This window comes from Anastrepha obliqua, chromosome 5 (assembly GCF_027943255.1).
Source record: "Anastrepha obliqua isolate idAnaObli1 chromosome 5, idAnaObli1_1.0, whole genome shotgun sequence".
Lineage (NCBI taxonomy): Eukaryota > Metazoa > Arthropoda > Insecta > Diptera > Tephritidae > Anastrepha > Anastrepha obliqua.
The window spans coordinates 103934176-103961292 of NC_072896.1; the positions used below are offsets into that span (position 1 = coordinate 103934176).

General features: G+C 34.3%; 1 protein-coding gene across 2 annotated transcripts in view; it reads left to right on the plus strand.

Annotated features, from left to right (window-relative positions):
- Positions 1–213: 213 nt before the first annotated feature.
- Positions 214–27117, plus strand: part of LOC129247145 (mitochondrial carrier protein Rim2) — a 56645-nt gene continuing 29741 nt past the window's right edge. For both annotated transcript variants that reach the window (XM_054886098.1, XM_054886099.1), the window contains exon 1: positions 214–1253. In XM_054886098.1, coding sequence (XP_054742073.1) covers positions 1207–1253 — 47 coding nt within the window. In that variant the 5' untranslated portion in view covers positions 214–1206. The remainder of the gene's footprint in view (positions 1254–27117) is intronic.

Sequence of the window (27117 nt, forward strand, 5' to 3'; positions counted from 1 at the left end):
GTTCTCTTCAATAAAAATTATATTTATATGTAGCTAAACAAATCACACTTCTCTGTAAAATTTTAGTTACTTTCTAAAACTTTTTTGCTTTTAAGTTCTTTGCTACCACCCTGTGTCAGATCTCGATTGCCACGATTTTACATAACGTGTGGACAAGTAACTACATGTTACGTTTGTACGCTGCCGTTTGTTATTATGAACGAAAAGCTCAAATATATTTCAATGGAAAATTCACCTTCCTCAAGAGTTGATGTCGAACGCAAAACGCAACAATACAGAACACATTTTCGCTAAAAGTGCAAAGTGAAAAAAAATCATAAAAAATATATAAAACGAAGTTAAACGAACCGTGTGGAAGAGAAAATTGCATAGCAAACGCAACTTTTTCTGCACCTACAACGTAAACCAGTTGTGCACATTTCTTCAATATATCTAAAATTGCAATTTTTCTAGAATATTCTGTTGAAATTTGAGCAAAATAACCATTTAGCTTAAACACTGTACAATAATCTGTTACGCTTTTCGCTGCAATTTGAAAAAATAAAGCTGTTTAGGTGAAGGATAAAATCTGGTGAAGCAAGACGAGCCTGTGAGCAAGGGGTGTATTACATAAGCGCGGCAGGAGGAAGTGTTTTTTTTTCACAATCTCTTGTGTAATAATAATCTTCCTTCCAAGCTCAGAGTTATAAAAGATAAAGGCAAGGCAAAACGTGAAGCGGGCGGCACCTAATGATATTTGTTGGTGCACGTTGCGCCCCCCCACACACTGCATAGTGGTCATACAATTCACTTGCGATTCAGTGCAGTGGCAAATGAAAGAAGCGCCGTGTGTGTAGTGTAATACGTCTTTTACTTGGCATATTTACGCGCACGAACTGTATCCACAGTCATCGTAACCTGTCGGCGGATCCCCGCGTGAAGCGCCGCTGCGCAATTTCACAATTCCCAGCCATTAAAGGGTACATTTGCGGGAACGTTTTCGAAAACGTGTCGTCTGTTGTTGTGGTTGACTTGTGATCACACTCTGTTTGCCGGTGCTAATAAAACCTATCTGATATTCAGATTTGTTGTTTTTCCTTTTGCCGCGAACGACTAAAAAAGTTAAAAAACCGGCAACAGCCGGCATAATTTTTGTTTTCTCTATTCATTGTGCATTGAAATTGAAATTGTACATTTAAAAAGTGCGGAAAAAGTTATCGTGTGATTATGTCCCAGAATCAACGTGATACGCTCATACATTTGGTTGCTGGCGGGTAAGTAATTATTTCACACAATTTACTCATATACATATACACACATAAACACACAATCGTATTTGCGCATGCTTCTACTTCAAATGGAAATTTCCCAATTATTTATATTTACGTGTGTTTATTTCATATTCGTCGCGAATAAAAGTCCTGTTGCTTTTATTTTATCCTATTAGCCAACAACAAGTAGCTCTTATCTGAAACAATCGCCTATACTTTTCAGATAAGAATTGGCAAACTGGAAGTGCAATCACATGTTAATGATGCAATAGAGTACATATTTACATAACTCGTTTAAAAATTTGTCATTAAAAGAGCATGATTTGCCGGTGAAGCTAATATTTTTTTTTTGTATATTGTTGGCTACCATAACCTAACCCAATCTAAACTATTGCAACACTGATTAATTTTGACAATATACTAACACATTCGCAATACTAATTTATGCGGGGCAAAACAGAGTGGGCTTTAAACGAACATCCACCCTGTTGAGAATTTTATTCGTTTATTCGTACATTTATACAAATGTAGAGCAAATAATTGTAGGCGATGTAGTATGTAGTAAGGCAACAACTATGATAAAGGAAGAACAAAACACATAAGCAGAGCTGAATAGCCTTGAAATGTGAAATTATTTGTGTGTCATTGGGGAAATGGCATTCGTTTTCCAGCTATGCATCGGTGATTTATAGTGATTTTAAGAAAAACCATTATATGTGTTTAAAAGTAATTTTTAAATTATAAACATAAACATACTAATGTAACGGATGCAAATTTGGTAGTATTAGGTGCAATTTTTTGTACAATTCAGTCGATGTGGAGATTGAATCAACATCCTACATACTATTCGCTGATATACCGTGGAAGAGCAGATTCATATTAGCCGTTAAGGGTTAGTTATCTCTCCAATTTTTATCGGTTCTGCACTGCAAGTAACTCACAACTTTCTCCCAATAAATCCAAGGCGATATTATTTATGACCTGTACGAAGGAGGTCAATTTCTCACTGGAAGTTATAGTACACCAATTTCGACGGTAAACAATCTGAAGTTACTGGGTGTAACTTTCCATAGTTTGCTCTCCCGCATTTAACGGCAATCACTAAATAGTATTTTAAATTATTTTTCATTTGTGTTTGGAGATATTCGGCATTTCGTCCATTTTTAATTAGTGCAAAAAAATTTAGTACTCGTTTCGTAATCAGCATGCAACCTAATTTTTATTTTTTTCCCTCGCGAAAAGTAAAAAAAAAACAATTCCAAACTTTCGGAATTAAAAATTGGCAAGTATGCAAACTACATTTAAACCTCATTTAGGGTAAATAAAGTTAATTGTTTAAAAATAATTAGCCCATACTAATAAAATGTAATCAACATTTAAAAAACACTTGTCAAAGAGAAATGGGAGGAAAAGTGAGCACGCCTGCTTCACGTGTTGCCAACAAAAAAAGAAGCAGTTTGGGATAAGTGGAGCGCGAGGGCAATGAATTTATAACAAAAGCAATAAATATTTTTTGCAATCGACTAAAGTAGGTAAAAATAATGAGATAATTAAAACAAAGATAACAAAAAAATATATATTTTTTAAATTAAGAATAGTGACGTCAAGGAATTTAGCAACTTTGATCACCCGGTTGAGCAGTGAAATTGCCACAATTTAAAAGGGATTGCCATTGGTTGGTAGTAGGAATAATACATTTGGCTCGGACAATTTTTTACTTTTTTTTTGCGACACTGATGAACTTGCAATTTTGTTGCTTATCAGAATATCACAACCTAATAATTGTTCGAAGATAAGAAAACACATTGGCCATACAATTGTTTGTGTGGGGTACACAAACATGCGGTCTCTCGCCTGTCTGAGTTATGGGCCCAAATCTACACACTGTATATCAGTACTAACCCACATGAGCGCGAGATTTTATCGTTTATCTGATAATGCTAAAATATTAAAAATTCCATATTTTGCTCATATCGCGTTGATAAGATTTGAAAAAACATAAAAGTTTATATGTATGAATATCAACAAAACATATGTTAACTAAGAACGCGCTTAGGTGCAACTATGTATGCAGTATATAAAAGATTAGGTGATGAGTATAAGATTTTCAGCATCAAGCTAAGTTTTTCTAACAGCGTACGCTCCATGTGAGACAACGGCAAACAAGAAAGTGTATTTTTGTCACTGAAAAATTTTTTCATGAAAAATGTTTGAAGCTCAGAGTTATTTTTTTTTCAACATTATAAAGGGAAATCACTTTTTCTTTCCATTTTTGATATTTTTGACGGTTTGGTAACAAAGCATGGCACAGTGTTGTTATTGTTGTTGTGGCATAATTCCCGACTTAGTGCCGTGGAGCCATCAGTCGTCGTCGTCAATTTCATCTAACGATAGGTCCAGGAAACAGAGGACCAACAGCGACAGCGTGGGACCAATGGGAGAGGTGTTGGATGAGTGATACAATGCCGTTACTCGTCTTAGTTGTTAATAACAAAATATAAAATTAAAAAATCTATCAATCATGATTTAATTTTATTTCATTTATTTAATTCAAAATTTTTTGAATTAAAGGAAAACTATCAATGATTCAATATTCCATTTCAACGTATGCAGTGTATGACACACATCTAACAGACGAGATCGGCATACAACCGGTGTAACGTACATTTTATTTTCATTGTTTTGTTAACCGTATTTTTGTCATTCTTCTACTTATGTTATTCTCCCCATTTTCGGCGTGCCTTTTTCGCTATTTTGTTTTTAATTTTGCACTTTTATTTTGGTTTTTGTTTATATTCTTCAACTGCTTTTAATTTTATCGCTGGCAACATTTGTCAGACGTACAAACATACATATATATGTTTTTCTCAATTTATTTTTATATACATTCTTCAAGCTCTGTGTGTTTTGCTGTTCAGTGCTGGTGCGCTATTTTTATCTACAATAACTTGGGAGATCACAAAAAAAAATCAATGAAGCAAATATTTAAAAAAATATGTTTGCTACGGGGTTGGTGCATAGCTTCTGTTCATATGAAGATATGTATGTATGTACGTATACAACTGTGTGCAAAATAATAGCAGTTACATGTGCAAAAGATTTAATTATGGGCATGTTTATATTAAAGAACTATATAATTTATACTAAAACAGTATTTAATTTTTAATTTAATACTAAGAAACATTTTTTTGTATTTAAAAACTACTCAGTTTTTTTTTATATAAAAAGCTTTCTTTCACCGCTCTTCTCACTATGCCCCTCTTTAACATTCAAAGGATTCTGGCCAGAAGCTGCCTTAACAATTTGGATTAGACTGCGGCTACGGCACCGAGCTCGCTTGCCAGTCTATGATATGTAGGTTTCAAGAAAACCAATTTTTTGGGTCCGCTCTAGCAGCATTGCCATTTTAGTGTGTGACTGCACAGCAGATTATCCTTTAATCCAATAGTCCTGTCCATTGAATGAGAAGCACCTCCAGACATTTACATTAGCATCTCCATATTTTACTGTTTTTTCAAATTTCCGTACACGGAAATGGTAGTCACGCACCAACCCATTCGGCTACGGCCATCTTCCGATTAGGTGATTCATTTTGCACCACCTTGTGCTTACCATAACACGTCTCGACTTCTTTGCGGTGTCCAATTCACCCGATCTTCGGCAATATCTGATCAACATTCTGCTCTGTTTGGCTTTCCATAAGTCACTGCTACTATTTCGAACAAAAATGTAACCCATGGCGCCATGCTGAATAAGATAGACCAATGCCAAGAATAATAATTATGTACATTTTAAAATAGCCTCTATTAGTAAGGCCATCTTTCTTACTTTAACTGATGTATGTTCGTTGTGTTATAATAATTTTTTGAATAATGCTAAATAAATACCAAAATAAAATCACCCACGCTATCAGTAGCCTCTACCCACTACCAAATGAAACGATCAAATTTAAAATTTAAATTGTTGAAATGAATGTATTATAAAAAGCTGGGAAATTCTTGATATCACATCACGTTTTTTGTTTTTTAATAAAAAGGTTGAAGCGTTTTCAGCCATTTCTGAACATTTTTTGGACTAACCGACATGTGCGGGTTAGAAAAAGAAATAAATATATGTAAATTTCTGAGTTTTCGTCCTTCGACATTGGTATTATCTCTATAACTTTAGACTGGAAGCTCAACATTGAACGTAAGAGGACAATATTTTTTTTTTTTTTTTTGTAATTTAACATTTGCTGCAAGGCTGTCAATCGACGTAATAAAACTAAATTTATTCTTTGAAGCCCTGCCAAGGGAAAAGAAAGAAAACTAGTCAAAAATGGTTAAAAATATTCTATTTCGTTTCTATTATTTTGGTCATGGCTTATAAACCCATAAGACTTAGAGAGTTGATACTGTAGAGAAATTAGGCATTCGACTTTGCCCACGGCACAACTTGGATACATATCCGTCCAAAGACTGTCACTCCAGCAGCATTCCCCGTACAGGTATGGAGAATGTTTATGTTGTTCTTCTAACTTCAAACATTTTCAGATGTGAAGCGAAGTCCAATGACCAACTTCGGCGTAGGCGCAGTGGTATACTCTGGGAAAGAGGGGTGTAACTCAATTATTGACAAAAAATAACCTGTAATTCAAGTTAGAGCGGCTTCAATAATAGTGTCATGATTGCAGCGATTTCGGAGTTCATTCCGAACAAACATGCAGACTGAAAATTTATAAAATGGCATCACTTTGACATGTCGATAAACACGTTTTAATTCTTTCACAAGTTTGTTAAACTGTCAGACCGATATATTTAAATCTTAGTTTATGTCAGGCAAGTCGAAGTAAAATTAATTAACGTAATGTAAATAAAGAACAGCTGGCAATTTTTACCGGCATCGCCAGCCTTGAAAATTTAACAAGTTAGTATATTTTTACAACAGCCTTTCCGTAGTTTCGGTACAGGCGAATTACATTTCGAAAAGCGGACAAAATTATTTTAAAGTTATTATTAGTTTATCAGCTCGAATAGTAAAGCTCATTTTTATGGGGCCGAATCAAAAAATGTACGTAAGAACTCAAAAGTTCATAATAAATTGAAAATCACATGCGCTTAATATAAATTCATTTCCATCCATTTGAAATTCCGAAAAACCTTCAAAACCTTCTTTTTTTTTGTTTTGTGTGGTTCAATAACTTGTTATTTTGAAGGCATTTCATTTCGCTTGACCCTCATCAACTATCACTTTTTAGCAAATCAGTTTTCTTATCTCTATTAGCATGCACAAATGTATGCAAACACAAACATGACATTCTATGAATTCGAGAAAATTGTTGAAAAAAGTAATTTTACCTTGACATCAGCCAAATGTTTTGGAAAGCAGCTTAAAAAATTTGCACTTATATTTGGGTGGAATTACCCAAAAGATGAACTATTTTTAAGCCCTCAAACGTAATCTTACTACGCAAAAGCGAGTGTATTACATTCGGCACTTGAGAATATACTTACTCTCTAACACAAAAAAAAAAAATCTTAAATATGCCATACTTGTTAAGTGGTAGTTCTTGAAATATTTTTATGCTCAATATACACACACACTCACACGTATCAATGAGTTAGTCAACCAATCTGAGAGAGCGCACGTCTCTAACCTTCGCTATTTTCTTTACAAGCTACTTGAGTCCTCTAATGACTTATCTAAATATACACACAAATGTACATATTTGCTTGCTTTGCATAAGTAGTGTGCGAGCCCCCCGTTTACTGGATAATGTGTGGTTTTAAATAATCGTAAATGACAGTCATGCAAATAACTGTGCAAATAAGTGGATGCATGAGTATGTGTGTGCTTATCTCATAATGAGTTGGACTATCATCCGTTCAGTGCAGAACTAGTTCACTGTGGTATTGCACTGGTCCACGTTTGAACTTGGAGAAATGTGTTTATTATTATTTGATTACTTCTAATTTGTGGTATTTATATTTTAAACCAAGTTATAGACTATGCGTTTAATAATTTAAAATACCATAACCAAATGCCTATATCGGACACTTTTACGTTCTAATGATAGTCGGCTTTACGTTGTCAGAATGACCCGGGCTTATATCCGGCCAAGGACGTCCCTCCAGCAGCATTCCCCGTACATATAAGGGGAATGTTTATGCTACAACAACAACAACAACATAAGGCTTTCGTACTTTGCTTTTGACGAACATTTTTCCAGCTTTTCCGGCTTCACTGCCTATGAGTTCTTGAAATATGGAGGTTGCAAAAGTCAAAAAAGTTTTGGCACAGTGATTTTTTTACAATGATTTTCGTGGACAATTTTTTTTCGTTAATCTTGTGTGAAAATATTATTCATACACAACAAAAGCAACATATTTTAAAGTTTCAAACTTTAAGCAAAATATCGAACTCTATTTGTTCATTAAAACGGTTTTATATTAAAAAAAATTGTATACATACAGTCAGTCAGAAAAGTTTTGGCCCAGTGATTTTTTTACAATGTTTTTCATGCAAAATTTGTTTTTGTTAATTTTTTAATTTTGAACACATCAGCAGAAAAATTAAGAAAAAACAAATTATTATTATCAAACTTAATTTTTTTTGCATTGAAATTAAATGGGTTCCAAAAAAGATTTAAAAGTTCTGAGCAAAATGTTCACAAGAAAAGCGCGAGTTTTCAGCAATTTCCAACTTACACTTTATTGCACTAAAATTAAATTTATAGCTAATTTAATGCATTGCATGCGGAAGAAATATTTAAAATATTTTAGCACAAAGTTCGAAATCCGGTTGAAAATTCCATGCATTTTTTGAAATTTGCATAAAGCTTAAAACTTCGATTTTTACGGTTTTTATTACACCAAAATTTACTACAAAAAATGTGAAATGCTGCGAAAAGTTCGAAATTCTGATGACAATTTTTTTTTTGGAATTTTGTACAAAGTTTTAAACTTCTACATTTACGGCTTTTATTACACCAAAAATTACACAAAATTTACAAACAAATGTAGCATGAAAAATATTGTTACAATACTTTTCTACCTGAATGGCATCGCCTTGTCAGTGCAGTAACTGTATGCGTTGTCACTCCACATGAATTTCTTGAAAATCGTTTAAATACTAATCAATGCCATTTCAAGATCCTCCACTTAAAATAAAAATTGCTTATTTTCATAGTAAATTTTCTCTACTCTAACCACTTAAACTCTAACCACTGTGAATATATGTACATGGTCTCTTTACCCCACTCACCTAACACCCTTCTCCAGCATGAAATCTTTTATCCACCGTTAGATGAAATAGACGATGACGCTCGGTGACTACACCGCTTTATATTAGTACAACAACCACATTTACAGTGTCAGCCTGAAATTTGGTACATCGAGGGCAATTCAAAATTTGAACCATTTTTTTAACGATCACATGGCTCACATAAACATTCCTCGCATAGTTTTCAATTAATTTCGGACCAGTTTGAATTCAGTCATGAATTATTTTATCTGAGACATTCATCTAATTTTTATTACTGGCTGAATATGTGCATATTTTTATCCTAACTCGAGTGATGAGGGGGTTAGATATTTATTATTTGCTCGGTTTAACTGGCTTGCTGCAATGAATGAGAAATTCATGTAGTTTAAACTTGCATACGTATAAAAAACGTTAAAAAGTCACGTTACAGAAAAATAACCGATATTGTACTGAGAATTTAATTTTATTTTTCAAATTAATTTCAATTAAATTATTTAATCACAAATCACGTATTTACTTATACTGGCATGTCATCAAAAAGTAAAGTCAAATCTGATATTTATACAGATATTGTGGTCAGAAATTCAAGCTTTAAACGTTGCGATGACTTGCCAATAAAATTTATTATTTCAAATGAGAACACAGTGATTTGAGAATTCTAACTACTGTGGAGCTTTTAGTGGCTAGGGGGTTGACTTGGTTGAATTTGAACGTATGTTTTTTTGTTTTTGCAATATTTCAAAAACAATACCCTTTTTATATGGTGACTCACAGCCAAAACGATGCAGTCGATTTTGAGATTAACCGAAAATAAATTGGATTAACAGAATAATGGGATTAATAGAAAATAAATGAGATTAATAGAATAATGAGATTAATAGAAAATAAATGAGATTAATAGAATAATGGAATTAAAAGAAAATAATTGAAATTAACTCCTTGGATGACAATTGGTTTTCAGTCAGCACTTTGGCAGACTATTTAATTTTCTTAGTTTAAAAATGAGGATTTGAAATAGAAACGTATGGTTTTGTTGCTCAAACAATTTTTTATTATTAAAAATAATATTTGCTACACACATTTATAAAAAGGTTTATTGTTATATATTTGTCAATTTGTTCAGGAAAGTTTATGAGGAGCTAACCTTCGTTCAATAATGTGTGTGACTAATTAATTAAAACCCATTTTTTTGCCAAAATTCGTTTTTATTCATCAGCATAGTCCCCTTTTAGGGAGATACAATCATTCCAACGCTTTTCCAATCTTTCGATACCGCCTTTGTAAAACGATTTTTCTTTGCCTTCAAAATATGCCTGCGTTTCGGCGATTACTTCATCATTTGAGCAAAATCTCTTACCACGGAGCATCTTTTTGAGGTCTGCGAAGAGCCAATAGTCGCTGGGGGTCAAATCTGGAGAATACGGTGGATGGGGAAGCAATTCGAAGCCCAATTCGTTCAATTTTGCCATCGTTTTCATTGATTTGTGACACGGTGCATTGTCTTGGTGGAACAACACTTTTTTCTTCGCCATATGAGGCCGTTTCTTTGCGATTTCGTCTTTCAAACGCTCCAATAACGCTATATAATAGTCGCTGTTGATGGTCTGCCCCTTCTGGAGATAGTCGATGAATATTATTCCATGCGCATCCCAAAATACAGACGTCATAATCTTGCCAGCCGACTGCTACGTCTTTGGTCGCTTTGGGCGGCTTTCACCAGCCGCATGCCACTCAGCAGACTGTCGATTTGACTCTGGAGTGAAATGGTGGATCCATGTTTCATCCGTTGTGATGTACCGACGCAAAAACTCCGACTTATTGCGTGTAAACATGTTCAAACAGCTCTTTGAATCATCGATTCGTTGTTGTTTTTGCTCCGGTGTGAGCAAACGCGGCACCCATTTGGAAAACACCGTTTTCATACCCAAATGTTCGTGTATTATGGTGTGTACACTGCCTGCTGATATCTTTAGAATGTCAGAAATCTCCCTCACTTTCACTTTACGGTCGAACATAATGATTTTCAGTGTTTTTTCAACGTTTTCCGGAATAACAGCGTTATTTGGCCTTCCAGTAGATGGAATGTCATCGGTGTCTGTACGACCACGTTTGAATTCGGCATACCAATAACAAATGCTTCTTTTTATGGAGCAGAGTCCGAATAATGTTTTTCAAGCCATTCCTGGCATTGAACAGTATTTTTTTTTTTCATTAAAAAACAATGATAAATCAGCACACGAAATTGCTTTGAATTCATTTTTTTTTTTAACTCAAAAGTAGCGTCACTTAAAGCACTGTAACTTGTAAACAAATGGTTGGATTAACATATGATTTTGACAGTAAGCCTAAAAAGGTTGCCAACTTTCTAAAAAAAATATTGATTTAGTACTAGTGCCGCCATCTATGTGTCAGTCACACACATTATTGAACACTCTGGTAGACTCGTCATTTCCGTTCAAGGGGTTAACAGAATAATGGGTTTACCAGAAAATAAATCAGATTAAACAGAATAATGGCATTAACAGAAAATAACTCAGACTATGGATAAAATTGATATGCCAGTTAGATTGGTATAAAATTTCATGTTTTATTTCTTAATCTTTCTTTTTATCTCAATAAAATTTAAGCCAGGCGATTGCGCTGGTTTTTTGTGCAATATGCGGACAATTTCAAGTGAGCCAATTCTGCACAATCTGATATTATTTATTTATGATTCCAGTCGTATTCTCGTAATAAAATTAATTACACTTTTTCCTGCGGTCAAATGGGCACTTTCATCGATATCGAAATGGAATTCGTAATTTTGAACTGCGCATACGCTCAGATTAAGTTTTTTTTGTTAATGTGAAATAGACAGATATATAATATTATATATAGAACAACACATTAAAAATATTGAAACTTATTATGAAAATGATCGTTCGCAAAATTCCTGATTTGTTTGGTATAAGTAATCGTCCGAATGAGGCGACAATTCAAAGATTGGTGAAAAAACTCAAGAAACTGTTTCTGTAGAGGATAGAAAATCGACATCTCAACAATTAGGCTTTATTGAATCGACTGTTTGACGGATTTTACCTGTAGATGTACTCATGGTGGGCATGTAAATGATGTAATTTTTATCATATAAATGCTAAGAGCCTTTTTTTTTATAAAAATAGTGAAGCCTGAAAGATTTTTTACATATTTTATTTTCAAATAACATCTAGGCGCGTGAAATACCCTTTATATATTCCAAATGTGATTCAAATCGAGCCATGAACCACATATAGTTTGGAGATTTTTTAGAGAAACTATTGATTGCAACTTTGTAATCCATCTCATCCAAACAGATTAAGTTTAAAGAAAAGACTCAATAGCTATGATTTTTTAAAGCTTTTTTAGGATAATCCTTCGCAGTTTTTTCATATAAAATAAAATTAAGTGCTTAGTTATATCGAGAACACGTAACATCGATTGAAATGGAAAACAGACCTGCAATAGAAAATTTTTCTGGAAAACCTACAACATTAAGGGAGGGATTTTAGGTAAGGTAAGAATTAAAATTTCGGCAGGCAATGGCAAACCTCGGAGTCGGCTTAAAACTGTAGGTCCATTTGTGGAACAACATCACGAAGCACACCACAAATAGGAGGAGGAGCTCGGCCAAACACCCAAAAAGGGTGTACGCGCCAATTATATATATATATATATATATATACAATATATATATATATATATAAGAATTAAAATTTATAAGATTTCTATGGTTTTATGAAAAAGTTTTTAACTTGTTTCATTAGCTTGTTAAAAACATTAGAATTAGTTCGTTGCACTGCAATTTGCACAAATTTGCTAAGAATATATTTTGTTGTGAGATAATATCTGAAAAATCCTATGCAAATCGATGCATCGAGGTATAGCCTTTATTGTATCGAAAAATATCGATGCATTGAATCAGAGAAATACATCGATGTATTTTCGTCACTGACATTCTAATTTAGGAGTCTGTAAACTTCAAACAAGTAACCCAGAAATTTCCACATTACCATACATACAGATTTGTTTCAAATGTGCCACAGTTTTTCACAATTTTTTAAATTTATTCAGATTCACAAACTTTTTGAGAGCTTACATACCTCCCAGTTGTTGTTCTTGTTGTTGTAGCAGCAGCAGCATAAACATACCCCATACATTTATAGGGAATGCAGTTGGAGTGATAGCCCTTGACCGGATATGAATCCAGGTCGTACCGGTAACTTAAAACCGACTGTCGCAGCGGTCTCAGCACTCCGGGCTTGAAATTGTTGTCTGCCACCCCGCGAATTGCAGTACCCATAACAAAAGGAAAATGATTGTAGTCTGCGAATATAATCAGTCTGCGAAAGGAAGCCATCGCATTAGTTCGAGCAACTCTTCCAGTTGTCATCTACTCCGGTTCATCGGAAGGGCATTGCTCTAGGCTTATGCATTTGTCCATATACATATGTATAAAGGGTCATTCAAACAGTACCGTTTTTGTGTCATTTTTGAGATTTGCCAAGTTGATATAGAAAGAAAGACGCGTTAGAATTACTGAAACATATTATGAAAATAGTCTCAAAATTCGTGATTTGTTTGGTGAAAATAATCGTCCGAATGAGTCGACAATTCAAGAACTTTCGAGGATAGAAAAAGGACTGGCAGACCAAAAACTGAACGTTCTGTTGAGAATACTGTTGTTGTAGCGCAAAGTGTTGCTGAACAACCTTCAACATCGACATCTCTACGTTCGCAACAATTAGACATTCATGAATCGACTGTTTGATAGATTTTATCTGTAGACCTGCTAATGGTGAACTTTTAAATTATGTAATTTTTCACATATAATTTTTAGAATAAAAACCTCTAAGAATCAGAAATTTTACTTTTTATTTTAAAACAACATCTAGGCTCGACATTTGAACGTTTTTATAATAGCAGCGTACATATTCAGTCTGCATGAACTCACTTCTTGGCCTGTCAATCTAATATATTATAATTTACCACCAACAGGCACAAAATATAAAAATATAAACATTAAATACACAAATTTGACAACATATTTGTTCATTTGCATTCCCGTTTGTTGTAAGTTTGCAGACACGAAATATAAGTGTCTATTTTAATATATTACATTTTTTTAGTATTAATTTAAAAGCAACATTGAGAAATTCGCTTACACAAAAATTTTGTTTTCGTCTAAGCATATGGCCCCAACGACTGTATTTATTTTTATGTGTGTGTTTTTAATGGTATTGGCAGTTGCACAAGAATTTCATGGCGACAAAAACAAATCAAAATAAGAACACCAACATTTATGGGAAAAGCTAAAAGACACTAACATTTAGACTATGCCATATATCTCATTAATATAATATTTAGAAATTTTACTTGAAGAAATGAGTAATTCCATGCGCATTGGTTGTTGACGACCTTTTTTCATTATATTTAGTATTCAATGTTTTTATTACGAGTAAATGGTAAACTTGTTTGTTTGCTTGCGTCTAATGAATGAGCGCGAACGCGTTACCATTTGCGATTCAGCCGAAATGGGTGCTTGATTGATACGTCGTTGCTGGTTGGTTGGCCGATTATTGCTGGCGCAGCTGTTGAGGTTAGTGTCATTGCACTGCTATGCGCCATGTAAAAAGTGCAGCGGTGGGGTGGGCAAGTGATTTGGGTTTTGTCAATTGTAATCGCTTTCATGTGTTTACTGATTAGACACTTTGATTTTCATTTATTGTGGTTTCTACTTTAATCTATGAGACTTTATTTCTTTCATTGTTATTTGTGATTTGAATTTTAAAACTTTTTTCATACAGTTTTTGTTATATATCAAACGTAGATGTGCCCGACAGAATGAAGATAAATATTTATACATACACACTCGTATATATTATATATATATTCTGAAGGAATCGGTTTGGTCAAATCATTCGTTCCTCCGTAGAATATAAAGGTGCTGCGTATATGTACAAAAAGGTTGAATGTAAATGATTAAAATAATGAAAGAAAAAAATTTGTTCCCATAGAAGAAAAAACATACAATTTCGGAAACAAGTGAAGAAGTAGGATCTGACAAGTACGCCGTTATATTATATTTTTCGCAGATTACAAGAGCGAGGCGCAGGTGAATGAAGAGGACAGTATCCAGCACGATGGAGGATCGATGAGTGGATGTTCTCACGACAGTCGGTTCTACGTAACGTGTTGAAGACATAAGAAAACAAACACATCTACTAATACCCAGAGCTCAACTTCCCTCACTAGGGGGCGCTCCGCTGATGCTTTCTGACAAGGTTAAGTACCTAGGTATTATCCTTGACAGCAAGCTTACATGGGAGCCCAATATTGAGGAAAGAGTGAGGAAAGCAACAATCGCCTTGTATGGATGCAAGGGCGCAGTTGGTAAAAGATGGGGCCTCTCGCCTAGAGTTGTTTTCTGGCTATACAATACTATTGTAAAGCCCATCTTGTTATATGGAGTCATAGTCTGGTGGAACTCACTAGAGAAGACGACATTGGTGAAGAAGCTGGAGAGAGTCCAGAGGTCGGCACTCATTGGAATCAGTGGGGCGCTTCGAACGACTCCTACTCTGGCGCTCAACGCAATGTTAAATGTGGTACCCGTAGACATCGCAGGCAGAATTGCCGCCTCGCGTACCGCAATCAGACTGAGGGGCTGGAGCTATAAGCTTAACCTCGCTTATGGGCACTCAAGCATTCTCAGAAACTTCGAGTTCATCCCTCTGTCAACGGATCAGTGTATACCCTCGTTTAGTCCAACCGGAACCTTCTCCACTCATATTCCGTCAAGGAAAGAGTGGAGGGAGGGCTACACTTGGGGACAGGGCCTGGTGAACTTGTTCACGGATGGATCGAAGTTGGAAGGAAAGGTTGGCGGAGGAGTCTTCTGCGAGGAGCTCCCCATTAGACTCAAATTCAGGCTACCGGACCACTGCAGTGTGTTCCAGGCAGAGGTAGCCGCAATCAAGGAGGCAGCCGATTGGCTGCTCAAATGCGTATTAACGGTCAAGAAAGTAAATATTTACTCCGACAGCCAAGCGGCAATAAGGGCCCTCGGGTCTACGACGGTGCATTCGGAATTGGTCAAGGAATGCTTGACCTCGCTTTCGACTGCGTCCGAATTCTTTAACATCAGCCTCATCTGGGTTCCTGGTCACAGCGACATTGCTGGAAACTGTGAGGCGGATGAGCTGGCCAGACAAGGGACATGCGAGGTGATTTCCCCGCGAAGGGGAAGAATTGGGATCCCCCTGACTACCTGCGGTCTGCTCCTGGAAAGATGGGCATCGCACCAACTCAGCGAGCGCTGGGCAATTACACAAACGTGTAAGGTCGCGAAATCCTTCTGGCCACGTGTGGACCGCAGGCGCTCGGGCAAGCTTCTGAGGCTGACAAAATATCAGCTCTCTAATTTCGTGGGTTTTCTCACAGGACACAATGCGCGAGGAATGCATGCTGTGAGACTTGGAATCACCTCGAGTCCTTTTTGCGCTGGATGTATGGAGGATGAGGTGGAATCATCTCAGCACCTTCTCCTTAGCTGCCCTGCTCTGGCGGGACTAAGATCTAGGCATCTTGGCTCTTACTTCTTTGTCACGCCTGCAGATATAGCTGGCGCTGACATTAAAAATCTGATGAATTTCATCAGCAGCATAAAGCGGTTGACGCAAACATAGTCATCGTTAGTAATCCGCACGCTCCCAACTACCCCAGCACCACCTCTCGCCGCCCTCTCCCTGTATCCCATTGGTCTTTCTCTCCCGCCTCACCCCTCCATAATGGCATCACAAAGGACGAATCCTTCTTCGTCCAAGTGTGCCCTTTCCCTGGGCAACCATATCAACCTAACCTAACCTAACCTAAACACATCTACTGGGCCAAAGAATACACATATAGACAGATATTAAACGACAAACAACGACGGGAGTCGCTTACCATCTTCCTAAACTCCCGTCCCTCGAATGCTGTCATCGGAGTCCAACCACAGCTCGCAGACGAATTTCAGATTCAACTGTCTCGTGAGATCCGCGTTATTTTGGCACAATTGCGTTCGGGATATTGTATCCAATATTGAAATCGACATTATCAACATATGCCCGTCATGTGCAGGTACCCCGCACGGTACTAACCACCTATTCACACGCGCTCTCAAACCCACTCACCTTCTCGCACACACTTTCTCTCTCTTTGGACCCAACCAGTCGAAACGAGCATCGACTAGTGACAACACTACTGACAGAGTTTGATGAACTGCTACATAAAAAGATATTCCATAGAATATGGCGTCAGGATCTGATTTAACCGTTCAGCGTTCTGCTAAAAATACTACTTCGAAGTTTGAGTGGATGAAAGTGATTTTCTAGAAATCTAAACTTAATCTTTTTAGGAAAAGAACCGGTGACTGGGTGTTCATGTTGTCATTAGATGAGATGCTAGGCAAAAGATTTGGGGGTGCTATCTTCCCAGATTTCGACAATATACCTTGTCTACCTTGTCGACATTGTAGTATCCACCTCCACCCATCAAAGAAGCTGTGGTAAATTTAGAAAGCGCAGATGGCAAAGAGGAGATCCAAACCTTGTCTGAGTTGAATTCGATCTTTGTAGAAGTTTGGTGAAACAGAATTTCTGAAGAAAAACACAAAATTTATTTGATTTAAATTTGAGGCACATATTAGTCCATATAGCATAGCTGAAAAAGAAAACAAAAATATTAAAAATAAAACAAAAAAAATGTTGAAATATAAAAATAGAAAAAATATAAAAAAAAAATATGAAATGGAAAAAAATAGAAAAAAACAAATATAAAAAATATAAAATAGAAAACAAAAATATAAAATAGAAAACGAAAATATAAAAAATATAAAATAACAATAACTAATGGCGCCATCTTTTCAGAAATTTTTTGAATACAGGCGACCAAAAAATTGTTCAAACAATCAAGATTTTTAATGACAGACAAAAATGCAAATTATTTCGTTGTACCGACTTAATTTCAAACTTTTATCTGCTACCGAAATTGCATTTGGCGATGCCAGTATAAAATTTGTGGTGATAATAAGTGACACAACTGCTTATTCTAGTGTCCGAATATTTATTTTCGCTACAATATATGCACGCTCATGTAAATATACCATATCTACATACAAGTATATACTTATGCATGTGTGCTCGTCCACTTTTGGGTGTCACAAACTTTTTCTAGCACATTGACTCGGTTCAATGTAATTATCAGCATATTTACGCTTTCATTCACGTTCTTTGTGCATTCTTACATACAAACAGATGTGAAAATGTATAGCACGTGTAGTCAAATTTGCTTGTTATATGAATTTATTATTATCTCTTGTTCAAGCATTCGTGTACATTTCGCATTGTTATTGCATTTATTTTTGAAAGCTTGCCTATAATTCAATCTCGTATCCACTCATGTGTAAATGTGTAAAAAAGTGGCTAAATATTAAGTAATGGACTTAATATAAATAAGATTTATATGCGTTTCCTGATGCATCTGAGCATAATGGACAAGGTGTCGCAAAATTAATCACCCTACCGGGAGATTTATAATATTTGCAAATGGCGTCGTACATCAATCATGTTTGACACTTGTGAACTAGACAACTGCAGTATGAAAACAGACAAGCATTGGAGCCCGAAAAGGCTGAAATAAAGATTTCCATCACTCAAAATAGTTTTTTGTATTTAGTGAACATTTTATTAAAAATGGATTTTGATTTGGAAAAAGTTATAAAAAAAAAAAAATACACTTTTTGAAATATTGAGTTTCGAAAAAATTTCAATTTTTTTTCTTTTTTGCTAAATAAAAAATTTTGAACTACTTTTTTCCAATTGTGTAAGTAATTACGTGTAAGTAATTACGATCATTTTGAACCCAGAATTATTAAAATCGGTTCATTTTTGACTAAGTTATGGGCATTTAAAAAAATTTGTTTCTTATATAATTAAAAAAAAAATCGAGTTTGAGCCGAAAAACAAAATTGCCGATAACTCTTGAAAAAAATTTTTTTCGGGCGAACAAAAAAATACGTGTCTCATTATTTTGACCAGAGAGCAACATATTTGAGTTACATCGAAATCGAAGAACATGACCCGAATAGCCCGGTTGAATTGAAATGGAAAGCGTCCTATTAGTTGGAAGCTTAAGGTTTCGATGCTAATTTCTCGGGCATGCAGCCGTAAAATGAAGGGATGTACTTTTGAGTATTCGGCATGCCAAGAAACATGGGACAACACGACTCTTGAGCCCTCATGTTTTACTCTAGAGTAGTAAGGGTCATACTACGTAATAGTATGGCCGCAGCAGGCCTTTCAACGCCTTGAATAACTATATCTTCTGCGGCAGTTTGCCTTCACTTTTGTCTGACTTCATTTTATTGTTTTCTGCGTTCTTGCATGATGACGCAACAAGTGCATTGACTGTCTGTCAACACATTCCACATGAGTGAAAGCTAAATACGCAAGAAGTACATGCAAATGTACAAACATTATTGACAAGCAAAAAGGTGCCGTAGAACAATTTTCCAATAACAATTTTCCGCTTTCTTGAGTTCAACACGTTATTTACCACGTTTTTTCTACCCTTTGCAATATTTGTTTCACTTTAATAGTGCACTCGCCGGGCAAACATTCACACCTTTTCAGACTCTCTGCTATTTGCGTATTAACTTTTTCATTTATTTGCATCCCCTGCACTCACTGACAGCGAAACGTGCTGTTCATTGATTTATTTCGCAGTACTCAGGAATGCATTGATTGTTTACATAAATAATTAGTAATGCAAAATGAGACAGACTTTAAAATGTTTTATACGCATTTATGAGGTATTAGCCGATATCAGGCAACACAAAGCTATGCTATTTAAGAAGAAAAATTGTTAAGTTCACTATTTAAGTGACCAGAGAAGTGCGTTTATCCCACATATCGCCCATTCTATGCACAAAGCAGGAAATCAAAAGGTTTTCGGCTCTTAAGCACGCCACTTGAAATTGGCCATAAGAAAACGAGGTATTTATGATCACCTATCTCTTTTAATTTTTATTCAAAATTTTATTCTAGATGATATTGCTCATAATATTTTTCACTGAAGGTCCAGTACCACTACAATTTCTACATTCTTTCTTGTTACTGTTCGAGAAATGAAGAGTTCTACAATTTTATGTCGCTCCCGAAGCGCAGAAGTGTTTTTTCTTAATAATCTTTTCCTGCCAGAAAAACATTCGAAAAATATATTTGAAATAGAGCCTGAAAATCTAATTGATTGTGTCCAATAGTATGCTTTTTTGATCGGTTTAAGTTCAAGTTTTCTAAAACACATCACTCAAGTACGGTTAAGCGGATCCAATTTTTGCAAAATATTTATTTCATATAACTAATATTTTTATATTCTAATTCGACTGGGTAGGAAGTTTTTTTCATATGAGAGGGAAGCTGCTACCCTTCACAAATCTGTTCCCCCATAATTGTATCTTTCCAATATTAACATAACAATTTTATTCTCACATGAAGCTGATGACAGCAAAATTTATTAAAGATTTCATTTATTGAGAGGGAAATTTTTTTCATATGAGAGGGAAAGTGCTCTCTGCTGCCTCACAAACGTTTTATTGTACAATTTACTTTTATACTATGTATAACTTGAAATCTTTTCACATGAATATTTACGCAAATTTAAGGAAATAATCAATTCTTCTAATAAAAAAAAATTAAAATAAACGGAATTTAAAAACTTAAGGCCATAATGAAATGCCTGAACAGAGAGCAAATTCTGACAATAAGACGCAACCTATGGACATTTTTGAATAAAAAATGCGAATATTGTATAGTTCTGGTATAGGATAGAATTATTATAATATTGTATTATTACGAGAAGTAGTAAATAGCGCCTTGCACTGAAAGCAAGTAAATAATACGTACAAATTATTATCGAAAAAGGAGAAGAAGGAGTGCTTCAAGTTTGCCACAAGCAACTCCATTTCAAATATGTCTTCAAACGCGACTCTAGGTGAACTGAGAGTATTAAAAAATTCCAAAAATAAAAATAAAAGAAAGAAAAAGAAATTAAATTAAAAAAAACTATACCAAACCGCTTCTTCTAAAAAGAACTGACCACAATTTGGAAACGCATTTGCTGAGGGGGTTTTTTTATAGGAGATGACGAGAGATATTTATAAAACAAGTAGGATGGATTAGAAGGTTCGGCCTTCAGCAATGGTGAAATTGAGTAACTTCGGCTGCCCCGTCATGGGGATTCGTATATTATTTCACACGTATTCACACACTCGTTCAACCACTCGTTCTTACGGCAACGATACAACACAATCTCAGTTTTTTTTTGTAAACATACCACTGTCATGACCCCAGTGACATCAGCCAATCAGCTGATTCTTTCAAATTCGCTGAGAGCCGGTTAACGGTCTGATATTGGCCACACCTTCTGAATTTTATTCACCATGTGCATAACAGTGTATGACTCATATAAATAAAAGACAAAAAAATTAACTATGTAAATAAGGCAAGGACATACAACAGGGAATTGCTGTTCACAATAATAGCAGTGCAGCGCAGTATTTTGCAAAGTTTTGATTATCGTTTTATTTAATTTATTAACATAATTTTTTTAAATCTTTTAAATTGATTTTTTTAATACTTTTTATTTAATTTTATTTCGCAGTACTCAGTACTTTTAATAAATTTTTTTTTTAATTTTTATTAATTTTTTTTTTTATTTATTGTTTTTTTTTTACTTTTTTCTACTTTTTTAATATTTTCCTTTAATTAATTTTATTTTTATTTATGTATTTTTATTTTTATTTATTTATTTTTATTTTTCTTTATTTATTTTTATTTTTCTTTATTTATTTTTATTTTTCTTATTTATTTATTTTTTTCTTCTTCTTCTTTTTTAATATTTTCTTTTAATTAATTTTTTTTTTATACCACAACATATCCATATACATAAATGAAATTCGTCAAAATTACAAACCTTACAATCAGAACCTTACAATTTTTGGAAAATTTTCGAGTAGACAGTTTTGTATCCCATTGAATTTTGAATAAAATGCATGAGTGAAATGGCTCAAAACTCCCTTTGCTTTTTGCCATCTTTTTTTTGCTGGCGATATTATGTATTTTATCATTGAAATAAATTTTTATTGCATATTGTTTAAAAACACGGAGTGTATTGAGCATTTCGGAATTGTACTTAAACGTATAACTAGAGGATTTAGTTCTAGAAAATAAATGAATGAATTTAGTTCTGTGAATAAAGATCATTTACACTGAGAATTCGCAAGCTATATAATCTGATATATTTCCAAATGAACTCATCAAAAATACTGCTTATCTTTGTGTGCGTTTTAGAATAGGTGAAGCTCCTAACCTCAATTGAAATCTGATGTAGTACTTATAATCTATTTATTTTGCTAACCAGTCTAATCCAGATTGATTACTTTTTTTATTGAATTCCATATTTCTTTTTATTTCATTTATATTTTCGCATTTACTATACTTTCGGCTCTTTTTTTCTTGATAATGGAAAAAAACGCTGTCGATTGCTTAATCTGGTTAAAAGCGGCTACAGATTCCAGTTCGACTATTTTTTCCACATTTTTTGAATTTAAAAATTCACTTGACGTGAAAGCTGAGATTGGCCTCATTAAAGGAATCGACTCTCAAATTTAGTATTTTCTACTTATCGCTTAAATAAAAATTTGAAACATTAGAAGTCATTGGTCCCCCTTGTGTGCAATTTTATAGGGTGGTACAATCACAATCAATTTTAAAATCATGTGTTATTTTGACACTAAATTTTTATTCCGCTTAAAATACATATTAACTTTTTAATCCGTCACCTCGCGTACGAGAAACAAAATTAGTTGCTTTACTCTTGAACAACTTTGTGGGAAAATTCTGGTTCAAGATCACCGATGTCACAGCTTTAAATGGTTTATTATTTTGAAAAATCAATTAAAAATAATAATTTTTAAAATAAATATATTAGATAATCATTTTTTTAAATATTTCGTTTATTGGAACTGCAATACTTTTTATATGGACTCATTTTTATGCCGACCACCTTACTGTTACTGTTGTTCTTTTTTGTTTTGTGTGAAAATACTGTTGGAAATACCATAATTACCGACTTGAATTGAAGATATGCACATGGATGATCTTTGGTCTTCGCGGGATGGTGCACCATATTCGACCTTTTGCGCGCAAAGCGCAGTCATTGTGTGTTCCAACCGTTTTGGTCATAATAAATAGACGCCTGGGAGAAGCAATTTGACGCCATTAGATTTCTTTTCCAATACTCTGTGGACAATGCAAGCCCTTAGACGAATATTAGTCAAATCATTCTTTGGGTAGAACCAGAAACGATCAACAAGATCTTAAAAAAATGGCTTAGGGGGGATGCGCTAACTACGAAGAAACCTGAGGCGGCCACATGAATGAAATCGTCGTCCATAAATAGTTCAATTGTTTATACTTCCAAATATAGCCATACCATTTTAAAACATTTCTCTAATTTTGTTTCGTTCATAAAAATATCTTGTATTTGAAACACCCTGTATTTTTACCGCTGCTGACGTTAATTGCTTTGCATGCGCCATCTGCATGGCTCTCAATGGACGCCCATTGTGGTCTATGCCATCGTAGGTTATGAATCAAAAGCGAAATACGTCAAATTCTATCGACATACAGTTTTTTTCCATTCAAAATATATACATAGTTTGCCATTTTTGCGCATTTTTCGTTTATTTTTTATTCTTTGAATAGGCAGTATCAGTAGGGCAGCTGATTTTATCTTGCCAAATTTTGTGTAAACTTACAAACTGTCAAACTTTGTTTTTCAGATTTCAAACTTTTAGAGACCACATTTTCAAAAGTCATTAAATTGTTTTCTTTTTGAATAACTTTTTTACTAAATAAAAAAAATGATTTTGATTTGAAATCTTTATTTTGTCTTTTTTTATGCAAAATTTATAAATCTAACGATAGAGTGATTAATTTTGTGCCACCTTGTATTTGCGCTTTGAGATAATTGGGTTGAAAAAATTCATTTTAAAATTCTTTTGCACGATATTAAATATTTAAAAATTTGGATTTGTTAAGTGCATACATTTTCAGGTTATCGTACATAAACGCAATTCTCATATTTTGCGTTTTCCTTTGACGCAAATCCGCCCAGTCGTATTCAAAGTCAAGTACTAATAACCAATTTTCAATTGCAACGCAATAAAAACTACAATCAGAATAACATACAAATGATTCAATTAGTTGGTCGCTTTGTATATCAACAACCATTTCCGAATGGCTCTACAACAAATTGCACTACTCATATCCCATTTACGCCACCTCATACAACAGCTGCCGTGCATTACTCGTATAAGAAATAACAGTGACTTCACTACAAGTGCATACATATGTTCTTACAATTAATGCATTTCATCAATTTTCGGCTATTAATAGCTCGAGTCAGGCAATTCAAAAACACGAAAATAAAATTATATTGTAAAAAAAAAATTTGATTGCTCATGAGATTGAAATGCATTTACAAGCATTTAAAAGCTGTTCATCCATTAGGTACAAGACGGTTTGTCGATTCGCTTAGGCTGATGACAGTAGTCACGCTACACGCGCTTCGATAACAGTGAGTTATAACCTGCCATAAACCTGCCTTCACTGATTGGGTATGAAATTTATTAAATCGCGCTTCTGTTTGTTTTACGAATCCAATTGGAAAATCCATGCAAATTTGCAAACGTTGGATTTTAACTCACTGAATTATATGAACAGCAAGAGCTTTACAATGACCTAAAAATAGTTGATATGATTGCCCACAAGAAGAAATTTATTGAGGGGAATATCATGATGAACAGATTTTTAGAGGTGTGCTCTTTAACAGACCGTTATTCGACTCTGAGCGAATTTGACACAATCAGCTGATGGGCTGCCGTCAACTGGGATGTGTTCACAAAATAACTGAGATTGTGTTGGTGATATACGAAAAAATCAATTATTGGCACTTTGTTGCTGTCTGAACTTGGACGAGTATGTGAATATATGTGAAATGATCTTGCAGAATTCGGCTGCCGAATCCCCAAATGACGTGGCGGTCAAAGTTCCACTCACAATTTTCTTTTTCACCATAGTTAAAGAGCAAGCCTGGTAAATCTATCACCCTTGGGGGAATATATTGTACTTATAGTATGGTAAAAAGGCAGAGCGAGGTTAATGCAGTTAATCAGTTTAATTAATTATATGTGACGTAACCTCTGTTATCTATATCCTATTATCCCCTATGATTATTTTGAGGCATTTTGAGGACTTGAATTAATTATACCAATTTGATCGTGCAGTTATGATATTATTCTTGAAAATGAAAATTAAGTTATTCTGCCGAAATATAAATTGTAAAATGTACATTTATTCTTTTTTAAATTTAATTGTTATTTTTCAAACTTTTTTTTAATATTTTTCATTTAATGTTTTTTTTTTAGTTTTAGTGTTAATATTTTTTGTTTTTTTTAATATATATATTTTTAAATATTTTTTTCAATATTTTTTTTCAATATTTTTTTCCAATAGTTTTTTTTAAATATTTTTTTTTTTATTATATTATACATATATGTATGCATTTTTAATTTTTTTTCTTTTTTTTCTTTCTTTTATATATATTTTTTAATATTCTTTTTTTATATTCGTTATTTTTTATATTTTTTTTTGTTTTCTTATGTTTTTGAAGTCCCAACTGAGGCACCACTAATTCTTGTGAAGACTTCTGTGCCCATTTGTTGTCTATTCATAGATTTACGCACTTGACTACCCAGCAAAGTTAGTGTGCACAATTGAACTCCTTCACTAAAGAAGTGATTGAGTTGTAGACATTAAAGCTGCGATCCAAACTCTAAGGTCAGTTACGAGAAATTCAAATAGAATGTTTATACAGTTCCCATATACACTGATTATCGGGGATATATTTGGTAGTATTCCGAGAAGCAAGGAAGACGACTAATAAGCGAGCAAAAGGTTTCAAGCACGATTCTATAACTAGAATAGCTATTAACAGCAGGCGGGTTAGTCTTGATATCTGTAGAATGCTTCGTTCTCTTGACAACTATCGTTGAACGAAGAACAGATAAGTTACTGAGGTTTTTTCTCAAAGGAGCCCTGACCATTGCCTACTGCAACATTAACCATATGGCCGCCAGGCTTGATTTCTGAAAAGAAAGTAGAGCGCATATAGCACTACTTTTGCGATTGCCTAGAGATCGCCTTCAGGTTTCTCGAAACCACTCATTCAATACTCTGTATATTCTAAGCGTAGTCTCTTTGGAGGTGTTAACTGTATTCGTCAAAAGGTTAGGTAACAAACACAATGCTTTTGGCGCACACATAGCCTTAGAGGCACAAGTGGTATGGTTGCCCAAGAAATAATTGCTTTTTAGACGTTTATTAAAAGGAAAGTAAGCATTGAATGTTTTGAAATTTCTAGGAAAGAGAAGAAATTTAGGTATACCTAAGTGATCTATGCGCAGTAAGGATAAAATGATCAATTTTCAGCAAGCTAGGCGGCACCTCTCGAGTCAAAACTTCTACCACTGCTGGAATGACTTTTTTTATTTTTATTAACAATTCTTAATCATTTTTTCGAAGCTTTGTACGATGCTGCAATGATGCCGTTGAAACATATAATAAAGAAAAGTTTTCTGTACATAAACCAACCACTGTAAAAATTAAAATCTAACAATCCAATCTGTAGTTCTGAAGAAAAATTTCAAATTGCGCTTAAAAATATGAATTTTTCCATGCAATCAAAAAACTGTGTCCAATGTATGGAGATGTAAATAGAAGGTGGCGCAAAATTAATCACCCCATCGAAAGATTTATAATTTTTGCAAATGGCGTCGGACGCCAATCATATTTGACACTTGTGAACTAAACAGCTGCAGTATACAAACAGACAGGCTTTTACCAAAAGTCAAAATAAAGATTTCTTCACTCAAAATATTTTTTTTTGCAGTTAGTAAAAAATTAGTAAAAAAAAAGCAGAAACTCGCAAAATGCAAAAAATCAATTTTTTAAGACTGTTATACACTGGTTGTGCCCCTTAAGAACATTCCAATACGTTCTGCGCTTAACGGTCTGTCTATTAGTTACTTTCAGTCATAAATTATACAGCAGCTTTAATCCACTTTCTCCACAATTATACGTTGCATCTGATAATTTGTAAAAATGATAAGGAACGCAACCTTGTGTGTTTATTCATAAATATTTAGCAACTTTCACAAAAGTGACACCTGATTCATGTGAGCCACTAACTCGCCGCTGTAAATATGTGTTGTTTTTTTAGCGAATTGCGAACTAGAATATTTTGCATAACGGAAATGAAAACTGCTACGGGTTCAGAGGTAGGAAAACATGCATGTGTTTGTGTGTCAATTCCTATTTAAAAAGTTTGTTTTTCTCGGTGATTATCATACCTATCGTCTACCACATACATGCATACATACATATGTATGTATGTATGTAACTTTTGTAACACCTAAGTTTTTGTGCCCACAGCTGTATTCAATTAG